Source organism: Eschscholzia californica, unplaced genomic scaffold (assembly GCF_041429995.1).
Source record: "Eschscholzia californica isolate CP2 unplaced genomic scaffold, dmEscCali1.0.p SCAF_2, whole genome shotgun sequence".
NCBI classification, from domain to species: Eukaryota; Viridiplantae; Streptophyta; class Magnoliopsida; order Ranunculales; family Papaveraceae; genus Eschscholzia; species Eschscholzia californica.
In genome coordinates, this window is record NW_028238309.1 from 59,532,563 (window position 1) to 59,548,887 (window position 16,325).

General features: G+C 37.1%; 3 protein-coding genes across 9 annotated transcripts; 2 read left to right on the forward strand and 1 right to left on the reverse strand.

Annotated features, from left to right (window-relative positions):
* Window positions 1-1,557: 1,557 nt before the first annotated feature.
* Window positions 1,558-6,394, reverse strand: LOC147559717 (pectin acetylesterase 10-like). Of its 4 annotated transcripts, none has more exons than XM_086661617.1 (13): window positions 6,189-6,324; window positions 4,559-5,799; window positions 3,903-3,985; window positions 3,665-3,794; window positions 3,480-3,553; window positions 3,225-3,311; window positions 3,018-3,142; window positions 2,850-2,910; window positions 2,642-2,695; window positions 2,388-2,465; window positions 2,170-2,275; window positions 1,930-2,075; window positions 1,558-1,829 (listed from the first exon to the last, which is right to left on the reverse strand). In XM_086661617.1, the coding sequence occupies exons 2-13, from the start codon at window positions 4,764-4,766 to the stop codon at window positions 1,716-1,718; spliced, it is 1,266 nt and encodes a 421-aa protein (XP_086517743.1). In that variant the 5' UTR covers window positions 4,767-5,799; window positions 6,189-6,324; the 3' UTR covers window positions 1,558-1,715. The 4 variants fall into 4 exon arrangements, with proteins under 4 accessions (XP_086517743.1, XP_086517744.1, XP_086517742.1 ...); XM_086661618.1 differs by having other exon boundaries at window positions 6,134-6,324; XM_086661616.1 differs by having other exon boundaries at window positions 6,059-6,324.
* A 230-nt stretch (window positions 6,395-6,624) lies between these two features.
* Window positions 6,625-13,036, forward strand: LOC147559718 (flap endonuclease 1-A-like). Of its 4 annotated transcripts, none has more exons than XM_086661620.1 (19): window positions 6,625-7,025; window positions 7,111-7,227; window positions 7,318-7,376; window positions 7,508-7,567; window positions 7,659-7,712; window positions 7,820-7,868; window positions 7,956-8,003; window positions 8,776-8,841; window positions 8,986-9,036; window positions 9,127-9,246; window positions 9,323-9,407; window positions 9,604-9,685; window positions 10,302-10,416; window positions 10,511-10,567; window positions 10,673-10,719; window positions 10,798-10,849; window positions 11,144-11,330; window positions 11,667-11,767; window positions 12,669-13,036. In XM_086661620.1, the coding sequence occupies exons 1-17, from the start codon at window positions 7,014-7,016 to the stop codon at window positions 11,306-11,308; spliced, it is 1,239 nt and encodes a 412-aa protein (XP_086517746.1). In that variant the 5' UTR covers window positions 6,625-7,013; the 3' UTR covers window positions 11,309-11,330; window positions 11,667-11,767; window positions 12,669-13,036. The 4 variants fall into 4 exon arrangements, with proteins under 4 accessions (XP_086517746.1, XP_086517748.1, XP_086517747.1 ...); XM_086661622.1 differs by having other exon boundaries at window positions 6,863-7,025; window positions 7,318-7,384; XM_086661621.1 differs by having other exon boundaries at window positions 6,863-7,025; window positions 11,667-11,711.
* Window positions 13,037-13,205: 169 nt separating this feature from the next.
* LOC147559719 (Haloacid dehalogenase-like hydrolase (HAD) superfamily protein) lies at window positions 13,206-16,318 on the forward strand. The gene is made up of 8 exons (XM_086661624.1): window positions 13,206-14,260; window positions 14,351-14,419; window positions 14,506-14,571; window positions 14,666-14,763; window positions 14,850-14,975; window positions 15,092-15,424; window positions 15,519-15,584; window positions 15,960-16,318. Exons 2-8 carry the CDS (start codon window positions 14,365-14,367, stop codon window positions 16,110-16,112), a joined length of 897 nt encoding a protein of 298 aa, XP_086517750.1. The 5' UTR covers window positions 13,206-14,260; window positions 14,351-14,364; the 3' UTR covers window positions 16,113-16,318.
* Window positions 16,319-16,325: the final 7 nt, after the last annotated feature.

Here is a 16,325-nt window from a genome sequence, read left to right on the forward strand (position 1 = left end):
CAATGAAAATCTAAGGATGCCGCACTCTTATTACTCCTCTTTTGTCCTCCCGTATGAGCCTTTGTAACTCGTCCGGAAGTTCATTTGGTGTCATCTCAGTATAACCCACCTGTAAACTCATTTTGGAAAGAAAGTCTGCCACTTGATTTATTTCTCTATATACATGTATTACTGAGCATTCCTCTAGTCGTACCCATAAATCTCTAATTTCTCGGACAATTCTCATAATCTGCCAAGGGGGTTCCTTGTCTAACTTTGTCAAGATTAAGACCGTGAGGGCTGAATCCGTGGCGATCTTAACCTTGGGCCTGTTATACTTGAGGGCGAGTTGAAGGCCCAACAAAACCCCTTGCATTTCGTGCATCAGAACTGATACCCGAGTTGTCTTGACTGCTGCAGCAACAATGGGGTCCCCCTCTGAGTTTCGTAGGATGGCCCCGTATCCGCCCCACGATTCTATGTATGATCCGTCCGTGTTTATGATAACCTCATCACCCAATGGGCCTTGCCATTTACATATGGTGGGTGCCTTAGAATGTAAAGGAATTACCAATTCCACTTCGCTAATATTTGTTGGGCCTCACTTGTTAATTTCGGTGGTTGTTTTCAAGCGACCACTTTGATTTTAACCACAGTAATTTCTGTTTGAAGGATAGTGTGTGGTGGTTTATTGTGTTTCCGAAAGACCCTGTTATTTCTCTCACCCCAAATGTGGTAAACGTAGCCAGTGAATACCAGCCCACCCATTCTGCCTAGCAGTGTGCTTCCATGAAACGTTTTAACACACCATGTAATTTCGTCGTCCCAATTTCCCGTATAGTTACGAGTCACACCCAGCAGCTGTAGTAAATTTGTCCAAATAGAAATCGAATATGGACATTGGAACAAAAGGTGTTCATCCGTCTCCTCAGCCAATAAACATAGTGGACATCGAACATCAATATCCAAACCCCATGAACGTAGTTTTGTTTTCGTTTTTAAACCCCTCTTAAGTGATATCCAAGCAGCAAATGAGTGTTTATGTATACATTCCGTACACCATACTAATTTGGTCCATGGGATTGGTGTACCTTTTCGCCGAATATAGTTGTACGTGTCTTTCACCGTATATTCTCCTGTTGAAGTGATTTTCCAGACTACCTTGTCCTCTTCCAAGCCACCTATCTCTACAAAAGGTAGTGAAAGGAACTCCTCTCCTAATGAGAGGTCACCGGTCATCGCCTGCCGACAACCTTCTGCCTACGAATTGAAAAGAAGGATGTGTTTGGAGGAAATTTTAGGTATCCCACCCTATAAAATTTTGTATCCAAAAACTTTTCTTGTTTTCACAAAACATCGACCAATATAATGGAAACATAGTTGGTCGTTATAGTCACAAAGAGAAAAAATTGCACAATCATTTGTCAAAACATGTTACAATCATAAAAGGAGAACCACGACCATGAAAAAATGTTTTTTGTCGTAACATAAAAGGTATCGGTTGCCTGCAGTTACCAAAAAACCAATAAACAATTTTCATTATAATAGTACTCATTTTTCAAATATTGAGCTAACAAAGAATTAAGAGAGGCATTTGCTCCCATTTTCATGTCTTATTTCCAAAATTGAAACCATTGATATAGTAGTACAAGCACTAGTCTTTATTTTTTTCTTTGAAAAGATTATAAAAGAAGAATAAATCAAAATCTTCTTGGGGAGATTCTAAGCCCATATTATTATTTGCTCCTAGAAACCAGATTATGACAAGTTTTGTCACATGGGTAAGGACAATCAATCTCCTTCACTTTTTGTCTATCAAAATACCAGTCTCCTACTGCTTCTGCTATTCTCTGCATTTTAAAGAAGAAAATGATCTTTGCTTAGTGTTCCTGTGCCATGATTATAATCCTAATGAGAAGAAACAACTGGGGGACTTGTAGTTGGACATACCTTTTTGTTGACAACAGGAGAATCGTTGGCAAACCACGTGTCTTGTCTTTCGGTATGGCAATGAGCAAAACATGAATTTATGAATAACCCATTTTGGTCCGACTCTGAGAAACCTTTCACTGCATTCAGCATTTGGTCCCTAAATCCTGTTTGATTGATCAGACGATAAGCTATATTAGTTTCATGTTGAGCTTTATACCAAGCATAAGAAGATTGGGGGATAGAAAAAAGAGAATTTACCTTGAAGAAATTGGATTTGTGATGAAGTACAATTAGCATAATTCAATTTACAAGCGCGCCAATAACCTTGAGGATCCGCAGACGGTGGAGCCAAGCTTTGTTGGAGCTGGTAAAAGCCAATAAAAAGATAAGTAGCTTAACCATCTATAGCACCTAGTTTACCCGACAATGAACGACATCGGAATATTTTTCTTGTTATACTAGTGATGGAAGTTTACCTGCCATACATCATACGCGGCATTGACGAGGAACATCGGGGTCTTGATACTTGCAATCAAATTCTGAGGAAAGAAACACTGAAACCAAAGAAAAAGCCGGGGAGAAAGAAAGTTAAGAAGAGGTTTTGTGATAGTCTCAAATTGCTCAGAGAAGCTCAAAATCCTGGGCTATAGGTTTGAGCTCAAGCTTGGTAACTGTGAGTCCTTAAGGTGGGCTCCCGGAGCCTTCACAAAAAATGAATGCAAAAAATTACCGAAGTTGGATCGAGGTGGTTAGTGCATGACTCTGGCAAGCTCGTCTCCGCACCCTGTTTACGTATAAAAATTTAACGAGCGTAAAAACCCATGCTAGTAAATATGGTAGTAGGTAGTGAAACAACTTGTTAGGCAGTAGATTCATATTCTTGAAGAACCAATAGAAGAGTTCAAGAACATAATTTGAATGGGAAAAAGGGAGAATACCTGTAACGTAACAACACCTTGGTACATATTCCTCAATGAACGGCCTCCAGCTACATCGACTCTACATTTTCAGAAATTTCAAAGGATATCAGGATAACGAAATGAAGGAAACATAAACGAGTAGGTCAAATACTTGTACGAATAAAAATAAGAACACAAGGTGCTTACGCGTCGAGAAATAAGCCAGCGTCACTCAAACACTTGATTTTCGTACTGTTTGGAAACATTTGTCTAAACTCATCACAATGTAGTATAGATGCTAGACCACCGGCGGAACATCCAGTGAGGAAAGCCTAAAATTAGAACATAATCTGTTTAGACAATTTGGATAGAATTAGGGAGTTGAGAATACACGGTAAATACAGTATGATGTACCTGGTTGGCATTTCGTAATCCTAACGACATTAACTCTTCTATCCCAGCTAACCAGATTTTCTGTCCACGGAATTGAAGTTTTGCAGTCTACACAGACACGGAAAATGGCTAATGTCATGTAACTCCATTAACATTGGATCAACTCAAACATGGCCACAATCTAGTGTGTGACCAGAGTCTATGCCAAAATCGTTGAACAACTAATGAACAAACTGGTTCATATCGAAATTAGATCTCAAGATTGTCATTCCTAACCTCATCTTGACTGTCACCACTAAAAGATGCACCATCACAATAACGAAGCTTCACTCTATTCCAATTGTAAAAGTCTACACGTTCGGGCACGAGGAAAAAAAGAAAGTCATTATAAATTATTACATGGAAATATTGTGAAGAAGAACTAGTCCTTAGCAATTTAAAATATAAGTTTAAGAAGAAACCAGGGTTTTCTTCGGGTTTATTGCTCATAATTCCTGTAAACGGTATCTGTTTTTCCATAAACGATGAAGAACCACGACGAGATGTCTTCCTATAGACACATGTTCTAATGTTATTACACCAACCTCCTCCCTGTCACAAAAAAACTCATCTCTGTCAATATAACAAAAATGAATAAGAATGCAACTACATTATTGAGTTTATTTTGTTTTATGTGCGTCTTCTAATTGTTTTATTCACCTCTAAATTGACCAGCCAACTGTTTGCCCCAGATCCAAATCCACGATGTAAGTGGTAACCAGGCAGTGTTCCGTCTAAACAAACTGTGACCATCAAAGCAATACATTATACATGAGATCAATTTCAACATTAGGAAAGAAAATGAACATACACGAATTCAACCAGCATTAACCACATAAAATCCAATCACGATTTATACACAAAAGGAATTGGAAGTTCATTCATTCAAGAGTTAGTTTCAATACCTGTACGAGAAATGTTAACGTTAACAGAGAAAAGAAATACGTATTAAACATAACCGGAATCAATTGAGTAGTCCCAAGGAAGAATTTAAGAGTTCCGGGATAAATTTCGATATTGGGGAATCTTGTTTTGCAGTAAAATATTGAGATGATTCACTCAATATAACAGTGGCCAAATATATCAAAGATGAAGTAATCGGAGTGATCTACTACCAAAACATAGACCTAATGAAAAATCAAACCCACACCAATCATTTTGATATAACCAATTTACCACCCAACAGAAAATTCAATCTTATTTGTGAACGAAAGCAAGCCATTAACCAGAAAAAAAAAACAAATGATGATTTGAAGCAGAGTAAGTATAAACATATAACAAGTATAAGAGATGAGGAAAAATGTTAATTTGTATACCAGCTCCTTTAGAAGCAGCTCCTTGAATGAGAGTAAGACCAACCATTAGTTGATTGGCCAACCCTCCTCCTCCATTTCCCTTCTCCACATCAAAAGAAGAAGAAAAAGAAGAAGACTCCACAATCATATTCAAGTCCTCTAACTCACTAAACCCATCTACCCATCTACTCAAAACAACAATAAAACCCAAAACCAACAAAAGCTTCATGTTCTTGATCTCTTTTTTTTTCTCTCTCTCTCTGTACCTTCTTTCTTCTCCACTTTCACTTTCTCACAAGGACAAAAAGAAAAGCATGACAAAAAAGGTATGGGTTTATAGTGAAAAAGAAAAGATCACCAATTCTTAAAGAAGGGAAGAATCAAGAATCATTACACCCTCATCCCCACCACCACCACCACATAAAGGAAAATTTGAAAAGTTACTATCAGTGGCAATGTATGTATAATCCTCCTTGAGAGGGTAATCTTAGTGGAGATCTTTCTTCTTTCTTTTTAAAGATGAGCTATCCAAAGGAAGATTTATAGTATATATATTCTTTATGTTTTAGAGAGGAGAGAAAGAGAGGAAAAAGGTGTGACTATATCTCTCTCTGATCTCTATATGGAAACGGATAATTTATTGGGTTATTACCTTTTATAACTTTTTCGGTTTTGGTCTAGTTGGAGTTTACCAAGTATCTTGATTTCTCTTAAAATAAGTAAAATATTTATTGAAAAGAAACAAACAAATACAAGAATCTAAACTCTCACAACCAAGACCCAAAAGTGAAAAAGCAACGCAAAAGATCTCTAATTTCTATATTAAAATCTAAATTTTGTTACGGTAAAGATTAACGATTATGATCTAAATTAGATGTATTTGAGTTATTGTTTTCGCAGTGGGTAAAAGTTAACACGTCTTATGAGGTACTGATTCGGTAAAGAGAACGTTGGATCGATCTCTCTTATATTTTTCCTATCCGGTCCAAAATGAGAGTGATTGTGGGACGATATTTTCTTCGATGTATTATCTCTAGTACCCAAGGAGGAGAAAATTATATAGAAAAAAAAGTATGAAAATTTTCATATTTGTGTTTGGTTGGTGAAAATTTGGAAACAGTCTCTTTTGATAAATCCAAATGGACCAACAAAAAGCACTTCTACACTTGGACGTTACCCTTTCCTGCTCCACTCAAAATTAGCTCCATCAGTTGTTACACACATCGTCCACCCAACTTACCTGAACCATTTTGTCCTTACACCTGCATGCACCCATAGAAATTTTCACAATCACCCTCAAATCGATGGTAATATTTGTATTACACCACCATTTCCCATACACTTGTGGCGTATCGTTATGCATGTATTTTTTACTGTGTTTTGACAGTTTCTGTTTAAAGAGCGGTCTCCAGATCTATAACAGTTCATTTTAACATAAGAAACACAATCTTTCAACAAAAAGAAAAAACATAAGAAACGCAATAAGAGCCAAATATCCTCCATAGAAGGCCTTTAAATTACCCTTGTCAAAGGGTTGGACAAGGCAGTCCAGACCTAATCATGGGGTATTTTATATGCACACATATCACCCTTGACCTTGTCAATTGATAAAGACCAAGCCAACTAGCAAATTGTTATTTGCACACACCACCTTCTTCTGTCATTTCTGTCAGGGACCTAACACTGTGGACAACCATGGCCGACTATTTCTCTTATAGTGTGACTCTCTTTATCCATGTTTAATTGTCTATCTCCATTCTCCACTTTCCCTCTGCCTCTTCATCCATGTCTGATTATCTCCTATCTCCTCCCTCTCTTTATATGAAACACCCAAAGATAGCATTAGTCTCTTACTCTTTGGTATGTTTTTGCACGCAACTTTTGGATTGAGTATGCCCTCAAACAAATGTGGTCACAGATATAATGTTTCAGAATGAAAAAGAAACACGATACTTTTACGTGCTTAGTGATTGAGCGTGGGTTTGTTTATAAATTCCAGACTTCATAATTCATACTTCTATTATGCTTTATCGGGCTTCGGAACTCCAATTTAGGTGACATAAGATGCACCACTTGAGGCATCTTGAGTTTTACAAGAAACGTGGAATGCCCGAAAACCGAAAACCCCAAAATAGTATGTAGACTTGGATGGGTTCTGGACTTCGATTTTTGATTAATCACCCACCCCGAATTCGATAATTTTGATGGTCATAAAACTCGAAACTCGCCCATGCCCGACCTGGTGAATGAGTAAACCCGCGGTCACCGGACGTAGACTGACTCCCACCCCTATAGTAATAGACCCACTGGTTAACCAAGGTTTCTGGGGGCGGGCGTCGGGTTGGCGGTAGGGCGAGTGGAAGAAGGCGGGAAAGTATAAGGAAGAAAACTACTCCATGTATCTGGACTTGCGAGCTTAATCCGTTATCACAAAAACTTTCTGAAAGCTTTCATTTCATCACTGAAAAACGTATTAATGGGGATAAAGGCAAGCAAGTTATTTTCTTTTCATATCACCTGACTTCTATTTCTGCTACTACTAATCTTCTCAATATCCTTTTTTTTTAATTTAGGGTTTAACGAAGCTGCTAGCTGATAACGCACCTCAAGCCATCAAAGAACAGAAACTCGAGAACTACTTCGGTCGTGATATCGCCATTGACGCCAGCTTAAGCATCTATCAGTTCCTTGTCCGTAACTAAACCCTAAATCCTTTTTCAGTTTCCTTGCTGTTTATTTTATTAGTTTTAGGATTATGTAATTGAATTTCTGAAATGCAGATTGTTGTTGGAAGAAATGGAACTAAGACACTAACGAATGAAGCTGGCGAAACAACTGGGTTCGAGAGTAATTAGCAATTTATTTTCTTTCAAACATTAGGGAATAGATTAGAGTAATTCCTTAGTATTTCATTTGTCTATCAAATCATTCCAATACCTCGTATTATTAACCCTTTTCCTATATTTATAGGCACTTACATGGAATGCTTTCTCGGACGATTAGGCTTATGGAAGCGGGGTTGAAACCCGTGTAATCTCTCTATCTATTTCCAATCCAACTTTCGCAGTTTAAAGGAACAAACCATTTCTTAAGTTTCGATTCGAATTTTTTAATAACTTAGGTATGTTTTTGATGGGAAACCACCAGAGCTAAAGAAGCTAGAGTTGGCTAAACGGTAAGTTCGTGAATTTGTTATTTCGGTTTTACGATTTCGTAGTATTATACTGTTGTTAGTCTTGCCTTGCCTTGCCGTGTGTGTTAATATTTGTTAACTAATTTTAGGTATTTAAAAAGGTTGGATGCTACTGAGGATTTGGCAGCTGCAATTGAGGTAGAGACTTTCATATTTTACTCATTTGGCTTGTATACTTATTTCCTAACATGTAAACATTGTATTGTTGGGTCTTTACAACTGCAGAGTGGAGATAAAGATGAAATTGAGAAGTTCAGTAAACGAACCGTGAAGGTGCTGTCTTTTCTCAACTGCTTTTCAGTTTCCAACCAATAAAGTTTTGTCCCTATAGGATAGCGTACATTTGAAACGTAAAAACACCCGGAAGGTGTATGATATTTCAATAATTTCAGACGAGTAGTATTTGTAACCCTGTCATTTTTCGAGGTTTATAATTTCTTTGCCACTTTTTTCCTTCTTTATAGTACCAACTTTTATCAATATATGGCTTGCCCCGTGTGGGGCGAGTAGATTTGACTAAATGAACCTGGATTATGAAAACAGAAGTTAAATTTGTTTAAGATAGTTGAAATCTTCTTTTCATCACGTCTATGCGAGTGATTTCCTTTTTTTCCCTTTCCGGCCCTACTACCTTGAATGATTGGGAAAGAGCCTTCATTCAACTTTCATTGGTCCAGACCCCAGATTCCATCGGTTAAGTGACATACATGAAATCAAATAGGATTCGTACGTAACCCTGTTAATTATTCTGTGTTGTACGATAAATGATGATAAAATGTTGTACTAGAGCTGAGTGTAAGACTTAGAGCTTACCATAACCTTGATTCTGGTCGGTCATTCCTTATGCATATTGGACTGATATATTAGAATACCTTTAGTTTTTCAAATAAGATGACATTTTGTTTCTTCAAAACATTTTCTTCTCGCTTTACTAAAATTAATGATTTTTTTTATCAGTTATTTGTATCACTAATTCATTTTTCTGAGATATCCCTGTTTTATTTTTGTATATGTGTAATAGCATCTGCTCTTTGTTTTCTTCTAGATGACAAAGCAACACAGTGATGACTGCAAAAGACTTCTAAGACTCATGGGAGTACCTATAGTGGAGGTGACATTATATCAATTGAACTGCTTATAGTCTGTCCGAGCTATAATATGCATACATCAACTTGTGTTGCAAAGTTTATAAAGTTGCACATATTTCTTTAAGTTGTATGGGTAGAACTAAGCTTTTCTCTTTTGTCTTTTGTAGGCTTCCTCTGAAGCTGAGGCAGAGTGTGCTGCACTTTGCAAAAGTGGGAAGGCATGAATCTTTAGTGCTTCTATCAGGTTTACCTATATTTTAAAGGTTTTGGTTTCTAGATTAGTTATCATAGTCTGTTATATGTTTTAGGTTTATGCTGTTGCTTCTGAAGACATGGATACCCTAACTTTTGGAGCTCCTAGATTTCTTCGCCATTTAATGGGTCCAACTTCAAGGAAACTTCCAGTTATGGAATTTGAAATTGCTAAGGTGCATACATCAAAGCTTAACTGTGTTTCTTAATGCTGAGTACAACATGAAATTTAAGACCATTTTCTTGTCTCAGATATTAGGTGAACTGAATATCACTATGGACCAATTTATCGATTTATGCATTCTCTGTGGATGTGATTATTGTGCCGGTATTCGAGGTAGTGCTCTTACAAATTCCTTTTTTTTCCTTTTCTTTCAAATAAATCAATGAAAAGCTTTAAGAGAAAAAGTCTCGCACATTTGACACCTTGCATATGTATTGAGTTCTTGTGTTAAAGGTTGCTTCACTTCCAATTCTGAGAAAAGCTTTTGAATTATAAATCATTATACAACATAAATATATTCTTCCATCAGGTATTGGGGGACAGACAGCCTTAAAACTCATCCGTCAACATGGTTCTATTGATAATATACTGGTGAACATTAATAGACAAAGGTGCTTGCTTTCACCTGATTTGAATTTTTCTTGTTTAAAGTTCGTGCTTTAGTTGTGTGGCATTCCTTTTAGATAGTGAAGTTACATCTTTCTGGAGGTTAGATAATATATAGATTTTCTGGATATTGTGGATGTTGAAATTGAATCTCGAGGTGTAATGTCAATAAACTTGAGGTGATTTACTGTCAGCTGTTTGCTGCAAACGTGGCTGAAAGGATAACTTGGACAATAAATGAGTTTTTTTGGCCTAGCCTGAGCTCACGGTGAAACTGATTATCTCTATAGAATCCAAATCACTGTACTACTCACCTGTGAGCTTGCACTAGATTTCTTGTTCATTCATACATTGTCTACACATCTATGAAATTTCTTGTTTATCATTTGCCTGCTTTCGCTGCCTGTTAGTTATGGTAATCATGATTCAGGATTACATGTTTGTACTTTGTAGACTGTTCAAACAAATTTGACTCCTGCCAAGCATGCTTAGAATTCATATGTTAAAGGAATACTTAAAAAATTATCTGTTATGTTACATTGTCTTTCTATTATTGGTTGTAATTGTATCCTTGTATTATAAACTTCAAACTATTATTTTACTGGGTATATGGTTATGTAGGTATAAAGTACCTGAAAGTTGGCTGTATCAAGAAGCTCGAAGTCTTTTTAAAGAGCCCTTAGTCTCCGCTGATGATCAGCAGCCTGAGCTAAAGTGGACACTTCCAGATGAGGAGGTCTTTTATTTTCCTTGTGTTTGAATTGTGTAAGTTGTTCATTTCCTTCCTTTTGAGAAAGCTGACGTGATATTTACTGCTTTCAATCTCGTAGGGGCTGATTACTTTTTTAGTGAAGGAAAACGGGTTCAATTATAACCGGGTGACAAAGGCATGCCATCTGTTTCACAGTTTTAAATTTCTTAAGAACATTCACCAATCATATCTTGCTGTTAACAACATATCTTTCCATGCTTTGATATTTTTTTTTGAATAGGCTATAGAAAAGATTGAAGCAGCCAAGAACAAGCAATCCCAAAGAAGGTAGGTTTCTTGAAGAAATGAAATAGATGAATGGCACATCTCTTATGCATTCTTATGCTACCGATTTCTTATCTACAGATTGAACTCATTCAAATCAGTCCCGAGCTCATCAGTTCCTCTTAAACAGAAGGTATGCCTTTCCAAACAGCAAGCAGATTTCTTATATTGATGTTACTCTGAAGGTTCCATGTGCACTTCATGTGGTATCAGTCTATCAGAGCCTAAGAAAGTTCTCTCTTCCAAGTTTGGTGGATGATGTGAGCTCCAACTCTTGTTCAAATAAAGATGATGTGAGCCAGAAGGCTTATGTGCACTTATCTACTTGTAGTGTTCTTAGCCTCTTAGGTAGCCTTTGGCCTATGGGATTTGTTCGAAACAGTTGCCTGATTAGTTAAAATGATTCTTCTGGTACCCTGGGTAACAGGAAACCAAATGCATTCTTGGAGCTCCTTGTCCAGCTCTCAAGCCGAAGATGTTCTCCTTGCAAGTTCGTGTCCACTCACCACTGAAAGTCATTGGTTTCTTACACCTGCCAAGTCTGGGTTTGAGTTCAAAGCACTTGCGTCCTTTCTCCATGTGCCTGCTTTAGTGCATAAAGCTGAAAGCCACTGGTGAGTTTTCATTACTCTACTCAGTGCTGTTTTCTTTTCTTTTATAGTAAAATATTCTCGTTTTAGTTGTTAGTGAATGTAATAAATTTTTTTGAAAAGTTTATTGTATTCAAGTTTCCTGGCGTACTCGAAGTGTAGTTACTAAAGTGTTGTCCTCGAGTATGTATGTTTCATCAGTTCTCATTTATGTTATTTGCAGTACTGAAGTCATATTACAAATGTTTAGTAACTTGCTTTACTCCAATTCTTATTTTAAGCTTCCGCGAATTATGTGTTATTAACATTAATTGTAGTTTCTGATTTTCAATTTTTTTGCTATATTATTTTGACAAGCAGGGGCATATTTTAAATCAAAGCACAATGGGGAAATCATAGATGAAGGTAAATTAAGCAGCACCTGTTCAGTGAGATCAATCTGACAATTATATTCGATCCAGGTTAGAAGTCTTCTTAAGACGACCACTTCCCTTTTCCCTCATCATGCTCTATTTGTTTCTTATCTTTATTGAATGGGGACAAATTAATTTTCCATGATCAAAAGGGAGTTATATAGACCATCATGTAGATGCCCGTTAGCATGGGCAGGAAGAGTACAGACTTCCACCGCATCTTGATGTTTTTCCTTCCCACAATGTAATCAATCAATAATAACTGAAAAGTAATATATCTTGCTCGTTCTCATCTAAAGTCGTGAAGTATTAGAAAATTATGGTTGGAAAATGGATTTTATATTGATTGTGGTTTTGCATATAGGGCCTGTTTTAGTGTACCCCCTGTTTGTTGCTCCTATGTATGAAGAAAAGAACCTTACCACACAATACTATCTATGGTTTTCTCTCTCACCTTTCTTCTCTAAACTGGGCTGCTCGAGCCTTGATCCGTTCAAGGTGGCCCAGCCCAGCCTATTGGCTTGGGCGTGTGACAGGCCTGTCCTGGAAGCCCATGTAAGGTCCTAGTTAGGCCCTTACACTAGCCAGGTGAGGCCTTGCCTGCCTAACCCTGAAACGGTTACTTTTGGGGGGTTTTGACAATTGAACACCCAAAATTAGTCGATTATGGCTGTTGAGGGAGTTAAAATTGTTAAAACACCCCGAACTCGCGATAACTAGTTTTTGAATTTCAAGAGCTAGTCGTGACTCCTGCCGCCTAGTCAACTTGTGGCCGGGCCGAGTGATAGGCTAACCCAGGCCAACCCGACCCAACTTACACCCGCACTTTCGCGTCATATATCATTTAAGTATTGAGAATTCAGTAAGTTTTGCATGTGGTTTAAAAATCCAAACTCAAGACATACCAATAGGAAAAGAGAACGATTAATTGTGTAATTTTTGATGGCAGGGTGTCTAGACCTACTTTTAGTTGCAGAAGCTTCGTTTGGAAAAGAATACAAGTTTGGATCTCCTAGAAGGGCAAGGTTTTCATAGTATTCATATGCAGTGTCATTTTCTTACTAAGAATACATCAAGAGATGGGTTTTTGTTTGGAAAAGAGTTGAGAGAAGACGCTATAAATTGTTTCGGTTTAGATTTTATTCTTTTCAAATCTTATTGTTATTGTATTAGTTATGCTGATATCTTAGAATACTCCCTAAAATTGAGATTTGCAAGTAGCCTTTTTGTTTGCCTTTTCCTAGTGGAGGAAGGTTTATTAGTTAGGGTATTATATTACTATAATTTATATAATAAAGTAGGATGCATTATTGTGAATGTGGAAAGATATTGGTTGCATTTCTCATGAGGGAAAGGGAGGTGTGAGGAGGGAGGGACAGAAGGAAGGTATGGGAGTTGATTTTGCGTGTCGTTTTTTGCTTTTTCAGTTTTGGTTAGTATGAGTAAGTCGTTTTTATAACGTATTATAGTATTAGAGATAGCAAACGATACTATTATTAGTATACTTTTATATGCCACTACCCAAATATAAATTAGTACAATTTCATAATCTTCGAGTTGTTAGTCACTACTACAAAAAGAAAACAGAAGTTTATTGGGTTTGTGGAGGGTGAGTTGATCTGGATTTGGGGTGGGGGAGTAAAAAATAGGTCTGATTTTGAACTATGCCTTCTTTGTCATCAGCATGGAAGTTGGTGGGGGTTGTGACTTTGTTTGCCTACGCGAGCAAACTATGATGAACCCACTCTTTATTAAAACTACAGAAAATGCTATTTCTCCCGACAAAAAGTAGCCAAAATGGCCCGACAATCCCACGTTACTTGGTGGTGGATTTTCAGAGAAGAAAATGCAAAGGGAGTGATTTGAAGAGTGAGGACCTAATCTTCTTCATTAAAATCTTATTCTTTATTACTTTTAAGGGAACTGATTCGAAAGTCAAGTTTAACAATATCCGGAAGGATCGCTCATGGAACCTCAATATCTACGGGCTTACTAGCTAAATGACAATTGGCACATACAATAGGCCATGTTGCTTTTCGTGGATTTTCATAACCGTGCTATGATAAAACGGGAGATGTCCGAGTTAAGTTTGGATCATTGTGTCAAACTTAACGTGTTCTTGCTAAACCTACCCATGTCCAATTGTTGATGTTCCTATCATTCTTGTTAGTTCAAACCTTCCCAGCGAAGAAGAAGAAGAATAAACTCAATCCTGAGGGATAAACCTCTCAAGAAGAAGAATTCATTCATTCACTTATTGACACTTGTCCTAGTGGGATGTTGTCATCTAGAAAACGACCCTTAACTGAAAAAGCAACAAATATGATCTATTTGTTTACAAATTCTATTCGAATTCCCCATATCTACTAAAAAGTAACACCATTATTCCCAATGAAATATGCATCATCACAATCCACTCTTCTCCCTCAAATATTCTTCTTTTCCTCCTCAATTTGATCCATGGCTTCTTTTAAATAGACCCTCTTCCCAACTTAACTAATCAACTCATTCTCCTCATCGAACTCTTCTCTCAATCACAAGGTCAAGTTATTTCTTCTTCTCATCTATGACCCACTTCTTCTTTTGATCATTATTATAGATGTTGATTGTTCTTTTCATTGAAATTTACAGCATAATTTATCAGTATGGCCGATTCTCTTCGAACCTCCAACGACTCCAAGATTGAGTGCTTGCTATTTGGTAAGTACCAACCAATTATATGATTCTTATTATTTCATGAATTTTCATCAACCACATAAAACTCTTTGTTTGATTGTTTTAAACAGATATGGATGACACATTATACCCCATGAGCTCTGGTCTCAATCTCGCTTGTCGTCATAACATTCAAGGTTACTATCATCCTTACTCCTACTTTTCTTTTCTTGTTTTTTTTTGGAATGCTTAGTAATAACAATCGAAAATTTCTCATTATACGAATTGCAGATTACATGTTGGAACATCTCAAGATTGAAGAAAGTGAAGTGCCCAAGATGTGCTTGGATTTGTACAAGGAATATGGAACTACAATGGCTGGTCTCAAGGTACAACCATGAACTACCCTTTATTTCAGACTTCATTTTAGACTCTTTGATGCTTTAGATTTGCTTCTAACTTACTACTTATGCAGCTTCTGGGATATGAATTCGACGATGATGAATTCCATGCTCAAGTTCATGGAAAATTGCCATATGATACACTAAAGCCCGATCCCGTTCTTAGGAATCTATTGCTCTCTACGCCCCAACGCAAAATTGTGAGTTTTAACGCCAAGTGACGTAATTTACGTTTGAATAGTTGTAAAAGATATGTATGAATCAATTATCAATCTAGTCTGTATAAACTTTTGTGGTGTTTGATTGGCTGATTCAGATCTTCACGAACGCGGACAAAGCTCATGCTCTTCAAGTTCTTTGTAGGTTGGGTCTCGAAGACTGTTTCCAAGGCATTATATGCTTTGAAACTCTTAACCCTCCTCCTGAATCTGACAACCCTGATGGTAAAGTAGCTAATAACAGTTCAACTAATTTCTACTTGGATGAGCAAGATGATTTCGGATTCATTACTAGGAATGAATCCATGTCCGAAGACATTGGTTGTGTAAACTGTGATGTTTTACCTCCTAAGTCTCGGATTCTCTGTAAACCCTCTGTGAAAGCTATGCAAGCTGCTATAAGGATTGCTGAGATCGACCCCCACAAAACGGTAATAAGAGAAACCTAGCTTGCTATTTCGAATATATTATTTCTCACATTAATGTTGAAGTTTTCTTCACATTCAATTTGTTGTTTCTTCCCAGATTTTCTTTGATGATAGTGTAAGAAACATAGCGAGTGCCAAGATAGCTGGACTTCGTACAGTTATTGTAAGCTTTCTATCTATTAGTAGATTGCGTTTTATTCGAATTTAATGCAAATATACAGTCAGTCGTAAAGTAATCTTCGATCATCTAAACCGAAGGATCTTGCTTGTCGGCTGTTTGCTTTTAAGTGTTTGAGTACAATATATCTAGCTGAGCTCATAGCTGGTGCTCATAGTCCCACAACACTGAACAGAAATAGGACCTTTTTTTCGACTTTCAATAGAGTAACAATATGAACTAGAACTAGGCCATGTCTGTATATGATGTATGTTTATTCAAAAGAACAAAGACTTTGGGCTCAGTAGCTCATCTTTAGAGTTCGGGCGTAGTGAACACAAACATCGGGTATGTTATATTATTCGAATCTAAAATGTGCAGGTTGGGAGTTCGGTACTAGTACCGGGAGCAGATCTTGCACTGAGTAGTATCCACAACATGAAAGAAGCTTTGCCAGAGATATGGGAAGGAGAAGAGGACCAGTTGGAGCAACATATGCAATCCGCTGCTGTTGAAACTGTAGTCCGGGCTTGATCGATCCGATTCCCATCTTTAACATAAGAAAGAACATTGCTGGTTTCAGTAAAATCTTTCATGACAAATGCTACCCAAGAGAGAGAGAGAGAGAGAGAGAGAGAGAGAGGAAAAGAAGAGAGCAACAAAAATCTGATGTCTTGTTTCTCTAGGTGTGAAAAATGAAAAACAGAAAAATTAATGAATACTAAGTTTCTTACTGTCAATCTTCTC

Coding starts and splice junctions, on each gene's coding strand:
- LOC147559717 (XM_086661615.1), bottom strand. CDS start 4,766: ATGAAGCTTTTGTTGGTTTTGGGTTTTATTGTTGTTTTGAGTAGATGG. Junction 3,143..3,224: donor GATTACGAAATGCCAACCAG/GTACATCATACT, acceptor TTCTAATTTTAG/GCTTTCCTCACTGGATGTTC. Junction 2,076..2,169: donor ACAAATCCAATTTCTTCAAG/GTAAATTCTCTT, acceptor TCAATCAAACAG/GATTTAGGGACCAAATGCTG.
- LOC147559718 (XM_086661620.1), top strand. Junction 7,713..7,819: donor AAGCTAGAGTTGGCTAAACG/GTAAGTTCGTGA, acceptor AACTAATTTTAG/GTATTTAAAAAGGTTGGATG. Junction 10,850..11,143: donor CAGTTCCTCTTAAACAGAAG/GTATGCCTTTCC, acceptor CCTGGGTAACAG/GAAACCAAATGCATTCTTGG.
- LOC147559719 (XM_086661624.1), top strand. CDS start 14,365: ATGGCCGATTCTCTTCGAACCTCCAACGACTCCAAGATTGAGTGCTTG. Junction 14,572..14,665: donor TTGTCGTCATAACATTCAAG/GTTACTATCATC, acceptor TACGAATTGCAG/ATTACATGTTGGAACATCTC. Junction 14,764..14,849: donor CTACAATGGCTGGTCTCAAG/GTACAACCATGA, acceptor CTACTTATGCAG/CTTCTGGGATATGAATTCGA.